Source organism: Ptychodera flava, chromosome 1 (assembly GCF_041260155.1).
Source record: "Ptychodera flava strain L36383 chromosome 1, AS_Pfla_20210202, whole genome shotgun sequence".
In the NCBI taxonomy this organism is placed as follows: domain Eukaryota; kingdom Metazoa; phylum Hemichordata; class Enteropneusta; family Ptychoderidae; genus Ptychodera; species Ptychodera flava.
This window is the reverse complement of record NC_091928.1, coordinates 38,920,453-38,939,794: the sequence shown is the minus strand read 5'-3', so window position 1 is coordinate 38,939,794 and position 19,342 is coordinate 38,920,453. Positions and strand designations below refer to the sequence as shown.

At 39.1% G+C, this 19,342-nt stretch overlaps 2 protein-coding genes across 4 annotated transcripts in view; both read left to right on the top strand.

Moving 5' to 3' along the window:
• LOC139136891 (ankyrin-1-like) overlaps positions 1 to 19,342 on the top strand; it is a 50,477-nt gene that overhangs the window by 24,048 nt on the left and 7,087 nt on the right. Inside the window, exon 1 of one of the 2 annotated variants that reach the window (XM_070704738.1) lies at positions 14,163 to 14,291. The exons of the other annotated variant lie outside the window; for it this stretch is intronic. The gene's annotated coding sequence lies outside the window, so the exon portion shown is untranslated. Of the gene's footprint in view, positions 1 to 14,162; positions 14,292 to 19,342 lie in introns of those variants that run through there. 2 annotated transcript variants of the gene reach the window in all.
• On the top strand, positions 1,773 to 11,771 carry LOC139136878 (ankyrin-1-like). 2 transcript variants are annotated; one of them, XM_070704727.1, is made up of 3 exons: positions 1,773 to 1,909; positions 6,420 to 9,889; positions 9,928 to 11,516. In XM_070704727.1, exons 1-2 carry the CDS (start codon positions 1,897 to 1,899, stop codon positions 9,005 to 9,007), a joined length of 2,601 nt encoding a protein of 866 aa, XP_070560828.1. In that variant the 5' UTR covers positions 1,773 to 1,896; the 3' UTR covers positions 9,008 to 9,889; positions 9,928 to 11,516. The 2 variants fall into 2 exon arrangements, with proteins under 2 accessions (XP_070560828.1, XP_070560820.1); XM_070704719.1 differs by lacking the exon at positions 1,773 to 1,909 and adding an exon at positions 5,486 to 5,848 and having other exon boundaries at positions 9,928 to 11,771.

The following is a 19,342-nucleotide window of genomic DNA, read 5'->3' as shown; positions in this document are numbered from 1 at the left end:
GACGCATTGTAATTTTAACGCATTCACAGTTATGTAGATTTGTTTTATTTGTGACTATGTTGAAATAAATTTATCTTTTTCAAAAAAAAAAAGTGTCACGTCAATTTTGTAGTGGGATCACGTCACCAAATTTGCCATAGCGCGACCTCAAAACATTGTATCAAAGTTTAGAAAATTTCGACTTCAATGAATAATAATATAGAAAGCAATGTTTATTGTGTACTTTCTGAGAAGCAGCAACCAGCTACAAAGAGATAAAGCTGGTAAAAGCATGCCCCTCTAAAACTGACGACAGGTTTTAGTACTATAGGATCGGATCGGATATGATGGGATGTTGTGTATTGGCATCGTCGTAGTTTGTTATGTTTAATCATGCCAGGTATATTTTCTTATCAGTGACCATATTTCCATCGTCTGGTCCGAATCACGTACTGGCAATAACTGTCGCGGCTTGTGGTCAGGTACATGGTGGAAAATGGAAGTCTGGAAACCGAATCGCCGGAAGTCTGGAAACCGAATCGCCGCTACATACACGTATCGCCGAGTTTGGAGACTCGTAGCCCCTAGAAAAGAGCACAATTTATTCAGTAAACCAGAAATGATTGCTTCCACTCCATGTCGAATTCATACAAATTATCCTGTTTGCATTAAAATCGAGCTTCAGTGCATTTATGGGTATAATTTCTGAGGGGAACTATGTTGTCGACACGAAACCACTAATCAATCCTTCCGCCATGTACCTGACCACAAGCGGACTGTGTGGTCAATCTGTTAGACGTGGTTCGACCTATCCACCACCTCACCTATGTGCCCAGGAGATGCCGTAACAAAGCCTGTCTGGTAGACATGCAAACCTTAGTGAAGTACCTAACATGCAAATTTTGGAAATCCTTCGTCCCATTTATACCTCCTTTATCTGATCACTTATAAAGATATGTTGGCCATAAAAGCCAACCATTGGTGCTTTATTTTACTCAGCGAGTGGTCCGATACAGAGCTATATGCGTCCAGCTGAAATTGGGTCATAAAATGCGGCAGGCGACCGATTTGTGTTAAATCAGGTGTCACTTTTAAAAAATCAAAATGACAAGCGGTCCCCGATGTAAATAAAGTCTTGGTGGCCCCCACCTTTTTTGCACTTAAATTGTGTAGATCTGTTCATCAAAATCGCTAGTACTTGAATGTCCAAACGAACTGGCTGTTATATTTCTAATTCATTGGACTTTACACCGGCAGCCCTTCCACGACCAATGGTCGCCACACCAGAAGTTGTAACGACGTTCGTTATTGGCTGGCGGCATCAGTAATTCGAAATCAGTGCATTGAACGACACTTCAAACTCGGTTTATTTGTTTTGCATTTGTGTTCTAACATCGAAGTAGGTCGCGTCGTATATTGTGCATTGTTCAATTCTCTGCATGTTTTTGCGATGTTAACGCATAATGATCCGTCCGATGCTCGTCAAACACTGAGGAAATTGAACCATTGAGAAGTATGGACGACAATGTGACCAACATACAATCAGGACAGAAGAATACCGCAAAGCTATTTTCAGGTTCTGGGGAAATTCTGATTTTTTAAAACTCCTTCGTTCATGTGCGACTAACTACGTCAAACCAAGTCTTGATTAATACTCTTCAATCGCCGAATCTCAAGAGTTGCCGTGGACACTGGCAAAGTCGCCATTGCCCGAGTCGAGTCCGGGTCTCGTTGAGGTTGTCTCGGCTCTGAAATGGTGACGTAGCAGATATACGCATGCTCAAAAGTCATCTCGCCATCGAGACATCTGGCACGTGAGATATGTCGTCCGATAATTCATGAGAAGTATTGTCTGTCTCTGCGATAGCCTTCAACCCGACACGTCGATTTTACACCACTCTCCTGTCGACGACCACAATGGACAATACAGGTAAGCCGTGTTTTTTTAAAAATCTTTGATCAATGCACCCTTGATTCCGATAGTTCACACTATTCATCCAAAATTTGCACTATATATATAGGAAAGGGACGTTTGCTCTGCCTTAATCGTAAATTCTCAGTTTGATTTAATCATAAAACTGTGGAAAATTTATGATATACCCCGTAATATGGCCCAGTGATGACCGGCAATCTAAGGGGTTTGACAAACATCTGTTTCACCATAATAAATACCATTAGGGCCTATAAGTACGGACACCTCAACTTCTACATATCCATCACAATTTTCCCCACTGTAGTCGTCGCAACCATCACCATAATCACCACCGCCACCACCACCACCACCATCACCACCATCATCATCATCATCATCATCATCATACCAACCATTGTGATTAGGATTGCTTTAATCTTTATCGTCACACATATAATAACAAAACTATAAAAGTAAGCGACATAAAGAAATTAAAAAATTCTTTCTGATATAGTATGGCGAAAATCATTATTATTTTTCAAACACGGAAACTTTTTTTATAACAAAGCCATGAAATAATTCCTGTAGTCTAATTACTTACGATGCATAGAATCTTTTGGGTAAAATTACAAGCTTTGAAAAGTCACAAGGTTTCAAGTTCGGTAACTTTTAAAGTGAATTATGTTGATGGACTGCCGAGTTTTGTAAATGAAGATTTGAAAGATTTGACATAGGGCATATATCGAACGGGTTTTGTTCAGAAAGTAAGCACATAGTTATCGAGCAACCTGTAATGGTAAGACACATTGAATTAGCTCGGCGGAGATTTGTTTTGCAGTGATTTCTTCAAGGATTATTGTTTAGTCACTGATAAAATTACTGTTGTTTTCCCCTCAAATCTATCGATAAAAGTGTGAGTCATCGGTGAAAACAGCAGATGGAAACAGGATGTTTTGTTGATTCTCGTTAATGAGGTGCTTATTAAACGTTATGTGGACCTCCTTGACACCACCACACACTTGACTTCATCTGTAAAAATATACATGCAGTTCACTCTCAGCAAGGTATTTCAATCACAGCCGGGTATAGTTCAGTCACAGCAAGGTAGTTCAACCATGATGAGAAAATAGGTATTCAGAGGCGATAACTAGAGCTGACTCAAAAACAAGAAAGGTCAGTTGTTCCTAAAATAGATTTATTATCATTTTAGGGTCAAGGGATATCAGCAACAAATAGTTTCTGACAGGCTTGGTCTTAACAATTTGCGTCTTACATGCACTTGAACTTGAAAAAACGTTGGCCTGTTTTTAATTTATGGCATTCAATCATTTTCGGCGGCTTCTAGTTGCGGGTACTGTTAAGAATGAAGCTGATTATGATAGAATTAAAATTCTTGCCTGCATCACGCTAAACATCACGTTTGCTCGTTTCCGACCCGCGGCAAGGGCAGAAGTTCAGCTGGGGACACATGCCAATCGATGAGCTGTCCGAGGGAGCGCGTCCGAGCCTTCAAGGACAGACTGTCAACTCATCAGGTGAAAATCTACCTACGAGCCCGTCTTTGATAGTCTTCTTTGTGTTTAGATGACTTTTTCCGGGTCCTCTTTGTCAGTGTCTTACCCTACATAATGAATATCTACCTGACAACCGTGTCTGTGTGAAACAATGATTTTATGACTTCTATAAAGGCAACGTTGAAATTATTGGAATAATATATTCACAGTCTCGATGCAAGCAGGATGGGAAGTTATATGCCAATATGAAAAAAATGATGTTTTGTAAATATTCCAGACTTCCCATTAACTTCAACTTATCAATTAACGAGCGCAAATGTACTGAAACACATGTAAAGTATTGCGATTGCGAGGAAATATGGGAGGGCGATGGAAAAACGAATTACGGCGGGTGATTGAATTCAATTAAACAGATGCTTTAAGAGTAAAATGATAGAATATCGAGGTGATTTTATCCTTCGGAGCGGCAAACCGGAAGAGCAGGGTTACTGCAAAAGGGCGTTCGTGTGAATGGCTTAGTTATAGGTTACGTCACAATACTTGAAAACGGGAAATAACGGAAAACCAGGAACCTTAATTGCCATGCAGATTCAAATAGATGGTACACTGAATGAGCATTGTGTGCATGAACATCATGGCATGGTGGAAGACAAACCATGGTTAGACTGGATTAAAAAAGTATAAAAAAGAATTGTAGTAAAGAATAATTGGCATCATTAAAACAACAGAAATGTATTTACAGAGACTGCATCCGAAAATCTTTTAGTACTTATCAAAATGTTCACATACTTTAAAAGGTTCTACCCAGTGTGAATAATGAGAAAACTTCGATGGCTCTCACAAACCAACCAATGCCTGGCTTCCTTCTAGTCACGTGACGCAGCCAGGAGATTTTGCACGGAATGAAGGCAGCTGCGATAAACCATGGATCAATCTGTCAACATATCCCATTCTTAGCGAGATTTACAGCGGACAGGTACATGCTGTCATTTGCCCCTGCAGATACTTTGATATCTGTCCATAGACAAGTTTACACAAATCAAGTGCGATTGCATCATGCGAATTGATACATTCGATCATTTAGGAATATCTGTTCACCATATCGAGGGTAAGCAGATGGCTATCCATTTCGTATCATGTCATTCACCCGTAGAAGAACGGTCCAATTGTTTGCAGCATGACTCAGAGACAGTTCTTGCCAAATTTCCATGACCCCAATACAACGCATGGCACCCATCCAACCCAGGCTAAATATGTCGTCTCGACAATCTTGTGTCGCTTAGTAACCTGACCGCACCTTGCTTAATATAGAAATGCGCTGACCCACCAACAGGTACTGTACGTATTGACAATGCATTGGAAAAGCATGTAAACGTGAAGCCCTTCAGGTACGCAGGTGTCCATTGTGCAAGTTTTGTGTTCCAATTAATGGATTACTTTGATGAGCTCTCTTAAAGAAAGGGCGACCTCTTCAATTACAAACTTATCGTTACAGCTTCCGCTGTTGGTAATTTACCAAATCATGTTCTGACGCGTTTTTCCATCATCAATCAAACAATCGCAATTATCATGAAAAAGTCATCGAATAATGAGAAGAAAGTCAGGGCCACAGCGGGCAAACAAAACATTTGTCATGGAAGACATCACGAGACTTTAAGTTTCAGCGCCACTGAGGGCCCCTCGGTTATTGAACGATATCTATCATGACAAGGTTGTACCCAATTCCGCTTGTTCATAAGGTCATAAATGTGTTTAATTTATTTCACGTGATCGTGTGAAACGTACAACAAACGTTACTAAGGCCACCTTATATATAGACATCAATGTTAAATAAGAGAAGACGTGGGTATGAAGCATCTATTAAATATCATATACTATTTCACTCAAATGAGAGAGAGAGAGAGAGAGAGAGAGAGAGAGAGAGAGAGAGAGAGATAGCTCATCAGTTGTCATTTGAAGTCCCGCCTTTCGTATGTCCACCTACAAAACCAAGCCTGCATCTAACGCCTTGCATTGCTCTATACATTACATCATACCATCAAACATACAGCCTTGACATTAGCCTTTAGCCTATAGCCATATAGTAAGAGCCACTACCGAAAGAGGAAGTGTAGCGATCAGCGATCATGCGGGAAATACTCAATAAATACATCGGCGTAACATTCCATGACAATCACGACCTATCCTTCCTCATTTTCTAACTGAATACCGACACTCTACTTGGCGCTACGGGCGCCACTAGGCAACGATGTTATCGAGAAAGGAAGAAGAGGAAGACGGTCAATAGACTAGTTGACAAAACTTTAGGAAATGTATTGTGTCCACGGTGCCATACCATGTCACATCACATCTTGCTCATCAATAGAACTGTTGTCATCACAATTCGGTCCCATCGACTATAGAGTCACACACAGAAAAAGAACCCCCAATGAACATAATAATGGTACGGAATTAAATAAAACAAAAGCGAAAACATGTTTATATTTTAATCTGTAATCACGTAATCCCCAAGATCAAAATGAAGTTAAACGTAGTAAATGCATTTCAGTCAAACTGTCCTGTCCTGACAGATTGCAAACATACTTCATAAATCTAATCAAAGACGATATTGTATATTTATGGTTCTGTTTAGTTTACATCACATATAAATCACTATTAAAGCAAACATTAAACGCTGAATTTGTTACACATTTACACAGCATAGTTTGCCTAGTTATTGTTGTCGGAGGAAGGTGCGTTCGAGACTCGATCATGGAGTTAGGTCCTTGACCATTTAAAGGTCAAACGGTACCTCATATCCTGTTAGCTTACTATTACGCCCGTGTGGATGATTGGTAAATAAAAATAAAAAAGCAAAACCACCAAGGTGACGTTGTGGTGATATTACGACCAAAACCTGCATTAGTCAAGCAATGACGTCAGAGAAAAGTAGTGCTCATGAGACGTTAACAGACAGAGTGTGACTCAAGCAAATGAATAATTCATGGTGTTTCAATGTTACTTGTATCTTTCAGGAACCAATGGCTGCAATCGCCAAACAACAGAAGACAGATTATTTGATGCTATAGAAACCGGCGGTCACTTCAAAGCATTAGAACTTGTGAAACGAGCTGACTTGAGAACGACAAGAAATGGCTTCACGCTTCTACACCAGGCAGCCATCCACAGTCAATCTAAGATTGTCGGCGCCATCTTTAAAAAGATGGTCGACTTCGCCGAGTTCAATGCTCTCAGAGTTCAGAACGAGGTCAGTAAGTTCAACGACATGACAGCTTTGGAAATAGCTCGTAAGATGAATTTTCCAAAAGTTGTAAGATCAATCGAAGAGGCGGTAACAGTCGAAAAGTATCAGAATGATTTACACAAAGCGGCAAAAATTGGTGACGTGACTGAAATCAGACAATTATGCAAATCAGGACACGATATCAATAAACGCGGGAAATTTGGTGAAACTCCATTACATGTCGCGTGCGGTGCTGGTCATCTGGAGGCGGTGAAAGTTCTACTGGACGAGGGAGCGGATTACACCATTCCAACTAAGAGGAGCGTTAGCGTTGTCTTCACAGCAGCCTATTGGGGTCATTACACTATTTTGAAATATTTGTTGGATAACTGCCCAGACCTCGACGTCAACTGTCGAGATGAGACTTACGAGACTGCTCTGCACGGAGCGGCTGACTATGGCGCCATGCAAATTTACGATCTGCTGCTGGAGAAGGGGGCCAATCATGTGGCCAACAGAATCGGGGAAACTCCGATGCATATCGCCGCCTATCGTGGAAACCTAGAGATTCTCCACAAAATGCTCCAACGTCCGGATGACGAGGATTTTTTAAATGAGAGAACTCTCGAACGTAACACTCCTTTGCACTACGCCGTCCATGGAGGGCGCCATGAGATGACCACTTATCTAGTGCGTGAGGGTGCTAAAGTCAATGCGAAGAACATTCAGAAGACGACTCCCTTGCACCTTGCTGCAGTCAAGGGGAACTTGAAAATCTGCCACCTGTTGATGAGGTATGGCGCTGACGTAAATGCCGCCGAGAAGAGCGGCGATACAGCCCTGCACGAAGCTGCTGAAAATGGCAACCTTCCGATTGTGGAAACGTTGGTGGAAAATGGCGTGAATGTAAATGCTAAAAATAAGCTTGGCGAGCGTCCACTGCACAAAGCTGCGATGCGAGGCCATCTTTCCACTGTGAAGTTCTTCATAGAGTTCGGCGCCCTGGTTGACGCCCGGACAAAAGTCGGCGACACAGCTCTGATTTTGGCTGCTGGCAATGGACATCCATTTGTCGCCGAGTACCTCATCAGATGCGGGGCGAATTTTGAAATTCTGAGAAATGAAGAAGAGAAACCGTACGGTGTTAAGTTGTCTGCCCTCCACGCTGCTGTTGTCTACGGTCATATAGAAGTGGTGAGGGTGTTGTTGGCGAACAGCGCCCCCATGGAATACGACGGTTGTAGTTTGACACCTCTTCACTGCGCCGCGATGAATGCGGACGCGGAGATGATTACGGTGTTGCTTGGGTCCACAGACGAAATCATTGGTCAATGTGCCAGGCAGCAAAACGACAACTCTGAGAAGAGACGAGGCAGTACACCTGGTGAATTGCCAATGGGAATCATTACCAGGCGGGATCAGAACTCCAATGATGTTGAACCGAACAGCAGTAACGTGTCTGATGAAGACTCCATCGGTCATGAAGAAGACGAACTTATCAGACAGCAATTTCAGAACGCCTATCAACGGAGACGCAGCTCCAGACGAGATAGCGCCACCAATGGAACAGTCGACAAAATGCTGGAGAGAAGTTGGCCACAGGAAGAATTCGAAATCTCGCATTATCGTTTTAGAAGAGGTAGCAACACGGGAGGCGACGAGATCACTGCGGAAGAAGACGAATTAATCAGACAACAATTTCAACTTTACAACTCACGACGTCGAAGTTCAAGGAATTCATTCCAAAATGATGACGTCAATTTCAGCGAAATCATCACCGCTGAAGAAGATCAAATAATCAGGCGACAGTTTCAGGCTCTAGGCAGTCGACAGCGTGGTTCTAGGGGCTCACTTAGCCAACAGTTGCCCGATTCCGTCGTTACGGCAGAGCAGATCAGTCTGTTCAACAACGGAAAACGACGATGTTCGTCTCGAGGCAGCATTGGATCCATACATTTGAACGATACACAAAGTACGCCTGGCAGAATGGGAATGCCCCGTCAATCAATCGCGGGACCCCTCGGATTGCAAGAGTTGTTTTCCGGTAATTGGTCTTTGGTTGATATCACTGATACGCAAGGACGCTCGCCGCTTCATTTAGCAGCTGAGAAGGGCAGCATAGAGACCGTCAGAGTGCTGCTTGAAAACGGAGCCGACGTTAACAGACTCACCAAACAAAAACGAGGGCCTCTACATTTTGCTGCCGCTAGAGGGCACACTGAAGTTGTCAAGCTACTCTTGGATGAGGGCAGTGAGATAAACCAGAGAGACAGGTATTTATTGACAGCAAGAGACGTGGCCGAGAATAAACGACACGATGACGTAGTTGACTTGCTAGAAGAAAGAGGCGCCAAAGACCTAGCCTGCGTCATCCAATGAAATCGTGAATTCAGAATCGATAGTGTTTCAACAGCGAATGAGAGCAGATGTTGCCATGGTAGTAGTGGGGGAATGGTTCCGAATGTCGAAGCAATGTGTGTAACACGATATAGGTCTTCGCATCAAGAATCAAGTATATTCTTAGTATATATAGTACGACTACTCTGTTTTCTTGACAAAGTACAAATTTCGAAAAATTTTAAAAGCTAACTTTGTTGCTGTTGTACAGTAAACCATTTGCGCCAGAAGATGAAAATCTGCTTCATAACTTTTTCAGATCCCAGCAGATTAGTATTCGAAGCAAACAGTGCTATCGAAAAAAAGCGCTCAAGAATCGATAACTGCTTTATTACCAGGAGAGTAAAGTACATTTCATTGAATATCTATAGAAAAGGTGTCGTATAAAGGGAATTGGTTTCGACGTCTTCGACATCCACTAAAATTTATCGCTCTCCAACTTTGCCAGCAAGACAGCAGCAAGAACTGTGGCAGCCCTCATGGTGTAATTAGTTAAACTTTACTTCTCAAGGGAGCAACGATCGAATAATAATCACGAGTAACGCTATCGCCTGATGATATATCATCGTGAAATAGGAAGTTAGTCGTCCGTCGAGTTCCAGCAGCAGAAATTGGAGAAACATCTTCAAGACATCTGGTCAGGATGACACAATTGAATGACCTCCTAATTGTCTGTGGGGTTTCCAAAATTGTAAAACTGAGTATAGGTTTATGAAAAATCGGGTAAAAGTTCTTGACAAAATTCAATATTGACAGTGATTCACGCTGTAGTGATGACCATCAGTGAACACATCAAAATCGAGAATCGAATATCTGTTGTTTACTTAACCACATTTAAATTTTGAACAAACATTTGTTTTACATGTATACCCTCGTTTTTCTCGAGGGTATGTGGATTTTAGTCAACATTCCCGTCGCACGACGCTGATGACTCCGCCCTACCTTAACGTCGGTTATGTTCTTCGACTTGGTGAGCCTTTCAAGTTCACGAACATTTTGTGACGTCATTTTACAAACCGAGTCGGATTTATCTCTTTTTGGTTGTCGTCATATACGTGGTGATAGATATTGGCCAAATTATAAATCTATTTGGGGGTTTTCACCAGTACTGAGCTGAAAGACTTGGTCAGCCTTGAATATCACGAATTGGCTTTAATATCAAGCCATGATTTCTCCCATTAAGAGCATTCTGCTGCCGTTGGAATTTAGTTCCATAAATACATCGAATGGAACATTGAGAAGGCTACTTTAATAAGTCATGTTACTTTTTTATAATTTTACCAATTCATTGATCACTTCATCAACGCCATATATTGTTTGACTTGTTTAGCGAAGTAATAATGATTGTTATTATGCATGCACGAAATTTACACATTCTCTACAATGGTGATCCATCTATTGATCTACATAGCCACGACAAATATAGTCTCAAACCTTGAAAACAAAACAAAATAATTTGAGAGTCAGTATTCTCACAATGCGATCATCGTTTGTTATCATAATTGGCACTGAGAACACACGTAACTCCGAGTCAAGACACGATTTCTTGAATTCGTACATGTAGATTTTCAGCCGAGGATTCTCTAAAATATAAAAAAACATGTTTATGATGAGGAGATCGTACAAATTCTAAAAAAATAAGACTTGCTTCGAATTTGAAGCCAAAACAAGGCATTCGTGTTGGTTGTTAACAAACAAAATCGAAGAAAACATGTAAAAATCACAATGTAAGTTGACGATATACACAAATATAGAGTCCGATATGGCTCGCTGTCTGCTTTAGTTTTGTCACAGTACTTATTATAAGCTACTCACATTTGCATGAAACTTCGACACATTCCATTGAGCATATTTTCGACATTTCTGTCGCAAAAGAAGTACTCTTTCAGTTTATAACGTAAACACACGAATAGATTTATTAATTGACTTATATGTGTCCAAAACTTATATACCCAGGTAAATCGTTTTATTGTTCATTGATCTAATTGTAGAAGAACAAAGACGTCACGTGATACAAAAAACACATATTTAACTACTATAAATAGATTGAAAAGTAAACATTCCATGAACAATGCCTAATGAAACGACAGTGTATTTTTCTTGGTACGATTCAATGTTTGCAAATAAGCTTACAGTCAAATTGCAATTAGTGGTACTGGTATTACAGTATGACGTGGTGATCTTTTCATCAATTCTTTCGTTTATAAAATAGCCTTGTGGGCCATTTTCCTGACCTCTTTGTGACCTTTCATCTTCGTAATACATGTGATGGTGTGCGGTATTCAACATTCCGCTGTTTGCTGTTGTAGTTGGTGTACTGTAATCAGAAAAGAAGTTATCAGTACTTTGCTGACTGGTGCAAAGTGTTCAATCCAACTGGCAAAATTGATACAAGCGAAAAAACTGTGAAGGTCACATAGAGGTCATGTAATAGTTACTTGACCGCAGTAAACGATGATGTACTTTGGATAACTGCATAAGCCGTTAAGGCCAAAACCTTCACAGAACAAAACAGCGCCCTAGATTTTTTTTCAAAGAAGGTTGAAGTGCCTCTTTAGGGCCAGTAATGATTAGATTTGTCTTCCAAGATTTTACGTCGGCATTTTGTTGATCAGAGACTCGGAGTTGTCAGCAATCGTAGAGTTTTTCAATTTTGTGCACTGATTATGATGTGATGATCGATAGACAAACAAAAAGTCAGTCCTCTAAGCGAAAACATTCACATTAAACTCTTTATATTTAGCGTTTACATTATCTGTTGTTGTATTCACTTTTCATATTACGAACACTTCAAACATTCCATGACGGGAAAGCTTGCAATAGTGAAAGCCTCAGCTAGTAAAAATAAATTGACACTCACATATAAACATATATACTGTAAAATCATTAATTTTCACAGAGATTTAATTTCACCATCACTGTATTTGCCAGTAAAACAATAGATTCCATTGCTATTTAAATTGTTCACTGGAATTCAATTTAGCAGTTTTTATGTTTCAGCGAAAATAAATTAAATTCCATTAAAAATAATGCTTTCATTCATATATATATATATATATATATATATATATATATATATATATATATATATATATATATATATATATATATATCGAAGTATACAGGTATCCTCGTGGGAAATTAACGGGCGAGGCTTGCCGAGCCCGTTAATTTGGCTTTCCTTGAGCCCGCGCCCATAAATAAACATTAATTGTCAGCGCGGAGTCTGTTATTTCAATTATATTATTAACGAACCCCGAAAAACCGTCAAAATTTACGAAAATTTCCCGTGCGAACGACAATGGGGCCCCAGAACCTGTCAGTGAGTAGTGCACGCGCTTCAAAAAATTTGCAAATCCAGAGATTTTTATGAAAAAAAGCGTCTAAACTTGGCCCACAAATGCTCCATTTTATTTTGTGATTGATTATGATTTTTGTACAAATCACAATTTTCGTTTTAGCTGTAAAGTAACTGTGTTTACGATATTATTCATATTCACGGGTATGAAAACAAACCACTACTTTGTATCTGTGGTCAGTCACGCAATGGACGGGGCATGGTAATACAATTACGTTTCAGGCATCCTGCAATCCTCAGATAGATAGGATTGCAAGATGCATGAAACTTAAGTAATAGATTTCATTATTTTGTACTTGAAGTAATCTGTTTATATATATATATATATATATATATATATATATATATATATATATATATATATAATATATATATACATGGTATCAAGAAATGCAGTGCAATTTTAGTGCAATTTGAATTTAACAAAAAAGCGAACGTGAGACAGCAAAGAAAACACGAAAAATGTAATATGAAGGATCTGAGCATTAAGACAATGAGGCCAAGTTGAATTCTCATAAATTATGTATTGAAATATGTAAAATGAATTAAATAAAATGTATTTACACACACACTGATCGTCATTGTGTAGAATTTGTCATTTCAGTCTTGAGTATCGTGTGCAAATCTTTCCTCGTTGTCAACTGGTTAAAATATACTGCCATGAAAACTCTTGGAACTTATTTTAACCGTGACTTGCTAGATACAGTATCGAGAACTCGCTGACTTGTAGCGGTATGTCCGAAAAATATAAAATCATGATCTACTGAGAATGACCTGTAAGGGCAAAGTTTTTTGCTGAGAATTGAGGTAGCTACTTTGGCGGTCAGCTTGCTAAACGCGAATCTAAAACCCCTTCCGCTCCGAAAAAATAAATTGACGTCATAACAGTGACAGTGACAGGGACGGACAACGCGGATGAGTCATGTACAACTGAATGGGCTATGACGTCATCGTGGACAGGGTGGTGCAACGCACGGAAGATGTAGAATTAGTAATGAACTTGATTATACCGTGACAAATCATTTTACAATTGAGTATCACCCCTTGAAAAGTTTATTGAAAATGTATTAAATAAAAGTGACAAACCTGACGAGTGATGTAAATGAATAAGAATGTTCATGTTTACTTGCCGAACAAGACAAATTATTAAAATGACAAGAAATGTTCTGCAGTAAGTTTTGTAGCAAACATTTTCATCAATTTTTGAATTTCATTAACCTCTTCATGCTTGGAGCACAAAATGTCGTCTGTTCTCATTTTTATCAACGTTGTATTCAACGCTATTCTCACAGTCCAAACGAGACTTGCTGAGGACCATGATTGTGAACGTGAATATATAGTCCACATGAAGATAGTCGGTAAATTCAATCGTCTGGTATGCATCTATATCAATAGAATGGTGTACCACTGTTTTTCAGCGAGCTTATTTATTATCGTTAAATTTCTTGACAAATTTGAATCAAAGCCCGCAAGCTTAGGGCCTAGTGAAATAGAAAACTTCAACTTGAAAAAAACACACAAACAGCCAAAGTTAAAACGCGATAATTATGTATTTTATCATAATCGTATGGTATTAGTACAAAACAAAATTATCAATAAAATGGACTGTCTATAGATTCAATGTCAACGTCAATGCCTATACGACTAGACTATAATCTCTACAAATTTGATTCTCTCACCAACCACCTGTACGATTCACTGGGTCTCCGAGCGCTGTCCGCGCATGCGCAGTAGTAGCATGCACTTCGAACTGCACGCCGATAAATAAACATAAGATATCACGTGTTAAGGGTTAGGGAGGTCACAGTACCGCTGACATCAGATCGAGAGGGAAGTATAGGCGTCTCAGTGACGGCTTTGGTCGGCATTTTAGCTCAAGAGAAAGAGAATACGCCATGACTGTGCCAGGTAAGGTTGTAGTCATCGTTGTGTGGGATTTCTGGGGGAAGCCTATGCTGTGTTATGTTGTAAAATCATTACAACGGTCAAGCCGTGTAGGTGCGTTTTAAGCGTCCGTGTAGGTGATACGGGGATTGGGCGACGTCACGGATGTTTAATAGCATACTGAACTGGCATTGATAAACACCATGACAGGTGGTTTTGTGCTATCGTCATGAGTCTCTACTTTTAAAAACAAGCATGGTACCCAACTAGAGTATAAAATGGGTCAACATAGTGAAATTATTTAGCGTTTTGAAGTCTGAAACGAGTACGCACACGTACCTTTCACATTGTACAGCGGTGTCTTTGGAAGTTTAGAATGACTCGATGTGAGAAATTGTTCGTTGAGGATACAGTCGCGATCGACAAACACTCAGTAACGTACTAGTAAATATTAACCTCGGTTCAGTACGCCTAAGTAGTGTATGCCGTGCCGGTTGAAACACATATTATGGCCCACTTCTGCCATGTTGGCTAAACGAAAATGCTTCCCACGTGAGTCGGACAGTCCTCTCAATTAAAACCGCCTACACTTTTGTCTATAACAGTGTACAGTGTAGCTTCTTCAGTCTTGAAAAGCCGGGTCACTTTTTCATTTGTTGTGCTTTGTGAAGTATTTTGGGCGCGTAGCAAGGACACATTGTCAGGCATGATTTACAGGACGGCCGCCATTTTACAACATGACATGCAAATATCCTGCACAGTCCCTCTATCCAATAGAGGGACTGTATATCCTTCAAAGAAACGACGAGCACGAGTGATCACTGAGCATAAAATCTAATTAACTGACAGACAACTGACCTCGAGAAAACGTCTACCATACTGTACTGATTTGTTTATGATTTTCTTTCGGTGATCTATCGTATTTTGATGACGACAGTATCAACTGTTCGTCAAGTGATCGGGTTGGCGTCCGACCCACATTCAAGTTGAACCTGTATGTGGGTTGAAATGTTTGTTCTGAAACCCAGACAAAACCCCGATGACTCGGTTATGCACCACGTGTTATCTGTTCAGCGCCAGAAAGCGCGATGTTCCGTGAACAATATCTATCATTGTCAGCTCCATTCAGCATTTAACAAAGACACAAACTTCTTACCTATTCCATTATGAATGTGAAAGCAGCGTGCCGATAACAATGGACCCATATACCAATAAGTATTAATAGATAATATCATAGATATACTCTCTCTAGGTAAAATTCTATTAAACATCTCACCTAGCTATTTCCAGTTCCTTCCCAGAGTCTCAAAACTTAAAATGACTTTTCCAGTGATGATATGCCAAACGATTATTTTTTTCTTTCATTCTATTGCTTTGTGTAAATTGGAAGGGGAGCTTTCAATTAATGTTCTATTGACCATGCTTTTGTACAAAATCGCATAGTCCAGCGTAACCCCCCCTCCCCCAACCTATAAACCGGGACGCCAAACACAACCAGAAAAAAATAACAACTATGGTGTGAACTGTCCGACGCATATTTGAATGCACCTGCGACCGTACGCGTGACCCGTATTACACTGCTCTGCGACAATAAAAGAGAAATTATTGTCTTCTCTTTGCAAAACAGACACTATTTGAGTTACAGTAAGCAGTCGCTAAGTACCATAACCAGTTTATTCATACTTATCAATGCATTTTAAACACACAAATTAAATCTCTACTCGTAGGATGATGTTCGCCAAAATGGAGACGATAAAAGCAGTTTGGCGCGGTTATGTGCTTGTCTGTGTAGGCCTACTATCGCCCCACTATGGTTTCACTGGTATGTCTCAATGGACGGCCATGATGGGGTGACTGTTTCAACAATGTCTCTTTAACCTCAGTTGTAACCAGCCTGACAACACGGCTATTTCGTGTCGCAGCAGACGATTAATGCTATGACTGGCACCTTTGAAAATAACATATCCTGAATCGTTCGATGTTTCACTGTGTTTCACTGGAAAGCAGTACAAGACAATTTGTCATGGAACTAGCCGAAGATTGAATCGCCAACTAAGACCACGCCTTTTTTTAAACCGAACGTGATTGTCGGAACAGATAGGTTTTTGGAAATAAAACTCATTTGCAACTACCAGTAACATAACAACAGGTCAAATTAAATTGACCAAAGCCTGAACGCACAATGCGGTAACTTCTTCGGTTAAAATTTACAACTCAAGGTTTCATTTTTTACATATTTGTCATGGCCGACTTGACAAAGTCTAAAAGTGTATTTGAAACGCCAAAGGCCCGCTTTTAAGCTTAGCAGGTGGCAAACACATTTTTCGTCGTTGTTGTACGCTGATATTTTTTTTAATTGAATTAGAGAAGATCGGAAATGAGGGATTTCAGAATTAACAAACAGACGAAATGCAACCTAAAACTGTTGTACATGCGTATGAAGAGTTGAAAAGCCATGCTCTGTGTATAACTCGCTATGTGGTGTTGCGTAATAAAGCCTTCAGTGCGATACGCGTTCCCTTTCATGGAACGTTGACCTATAAACCTCACCTATGTCAACATGACGCATTGTCATGTTGATCGCATGATACAAAGAAAACTTGACATGTGGACGCTTTAAACTCTCCCTTCCCTCCAAAATTGCTGTTATTGTTGAGCGACCTTTTGAACCGTAATAAATCTTCGTAGGGCCATATCAATGCCGCCCAACATCTCAGAGGAGTTTGTATTTTCCGTGTTTCAGCAGAACGCATTCACCGAATGACATTACTTTTGGCTAGAAAATGACCGTCTTCAACTAAATTTGAATAAGGAGTGACGATAGGATGAAATTTTAATGTTAGTTCTGAACTTTAATTTGAAATAATTACGAAGATATATATATATATATATATATATATATATATATATATATATATATATATATATATATATATATATATATATATATATATATATATATATATATATATATATATATATATTAAACGTAATCTCTGTGCCCAAGTTCAGAGGTTGCCATAAAGCCATTATGGTGATAACCGGGAGGGCACTTGTATACATTTTGTATATATATATATATATATATATATATATATATATATTATATATATATATATATATATATATATATATATATATATATATATATTTACACTAAAGCTGGCCTTAATTTTAATTCCATTAGTTTGTTGTAGGCAACGTTTCGATGTGTCCAGCTCTATGACAACTATGCGCATGTGCAAAGTGTACAAAAAGGGAATAATCGTGTGATACAATATGATGGGTGAAGATGGGGAAACTAGCTTTGAAATCCAGAGGGGCCATAGTCAGTAAGTCAACAATGGTGCATCGTTCCAGCTTTGAGTATTCACAAACATTTCAACTGTCTCGTTATTTGTGTATTTGTGTCAGGTACATTGACAGATAACCGTGGCAGTTTATATATATATATATATTATATAATATATATATAATATATATATATATATATATATATATATATATATATTATATATATATTATATATATATATATATATATACACACACCAGTGTGTATATATATATATATATATATATATATATATATATATAATTTGTGTGTATAGTGGTACATAATTATGTGAGTGTGTGTGTTTATTTTAGGGCAAGTCACAGGTGTTTTTCTGATCCCACATGTCTAATTTACTCATTTACTTGTCACATTGACAGCAAATATAATTAAGTCGAGCCCCTTATTAATGTTTAGTTTCAAAAAGATCTCATTTTAACACAATTGTATTATGATAATTGTGATCATTTAATCATATATGTCTTGCTAAAGAATAATAAAACTTTACATAAAATTCTACATACATTCTCACTACATACGTTGTTAAGCTTCAAAACTGTAGCAGCACATCCCTTGTCCTCATTTCACCCGGATCAGACAATATCACTGGTTACCATGGCAGCGTATGCATGAGTCAGGGCCTGTCGAGGTTACGCAAATATCAGTCAAAAGACAGTGATGTCACTGACGTGCTATTAGTTGATTTTTGACGTTCCGGGTGATTAAGATTTGGTCACGTGACGTTTATTTGACGGCGCTTTGTTGGCCTCCTAATTTCAGTTCGTAAATATTACTTTCAAAATAGAATTGCGATCGAAATCGACATGGTCCTTCTACTGCGGTCACTCTGAGCTGTTTTAATAATGACTTCGAAATGAATAACCAATTACTGCCGGAACAGGCTAATCCATACTTAACTAGAATAATTTAAATTACTTAAACATTGTGAGGAGTAGAAAATAAAACTTATGATGTCATACAAAAGCTAGTTGTCACACTGTCCAGGGTTTCCCAGAGAAACAAATGTTTTGAGTAAGAATGTATGGCTTTGTTACAATTGCAAATACTTGCTGCATGCGTCTCGGGGACCGATATTCGGACTCTCACACTTTTGAAATTCTTTCTTGAGCTGCCACTTGTAGGACTCCATATTAAAGCTCTTAGAGTAAGTTCCTCCATAAAGTAGACACAGAGATGGCGGCCATTTTGAATTTCAAAATCGGTAAATGGTAGGTAATTTGTTTCTCTACCACCAAAGTCACGGTTTGCGCGGTGACCCCTGATTTTTACTTTTGATTTGGTAAGAGGATAGTTGAAAGTTTCATTGAGGAAAGTTTCAGCAATAGTTTAAGTCTTTCACTTTCGAGGCGCATACTGCCTTAACAACATGTTTTGAGAGGTACATTGGTTAGGCCTTAAAATTCAAGTTGACTGACTTCGAAGAGCACAGTCTTTTTGCTTATAATCGTAGCAAATTGCCCTTTAAAGTGCTCAGCCCCAAGCAAACCAGATGAAAATACTTTTTAACAAACTATCCGTGCCAATAATTGGAGAACCCTGTATACACAACAATTTTACTTGTTTTAAAATTTTCAGGTTTACATAATTACCTCTATTGGATTATTTAGCCAAGGGTATACTTTACATCGGGGGTAGTCTCCTGTTTTATGATAAGTTCAATTTTACATGACTTTCTGTAAATATGCAAATAGATATGTTCAGAACGTCATTTACTATTTGCA

What these genes read in the sequence shown, in the direction of transcription:
- LOC139136878 (XM_070704719.1), top strand. Translation starts at nt 5,716, where the DNA reads ATGTATTGTGTCCACGGTGCCATACCATGTCACATCACATCTTGCTCA. An exon ending in CCCCAATGAACATAATAATG is followed by an intron (nt 5,849 to 6,419) that starts GTACGGAATTAA and finishes TGTATCTTTCAG; the next exon opens with GAACCAATGGCTGCAATCGC.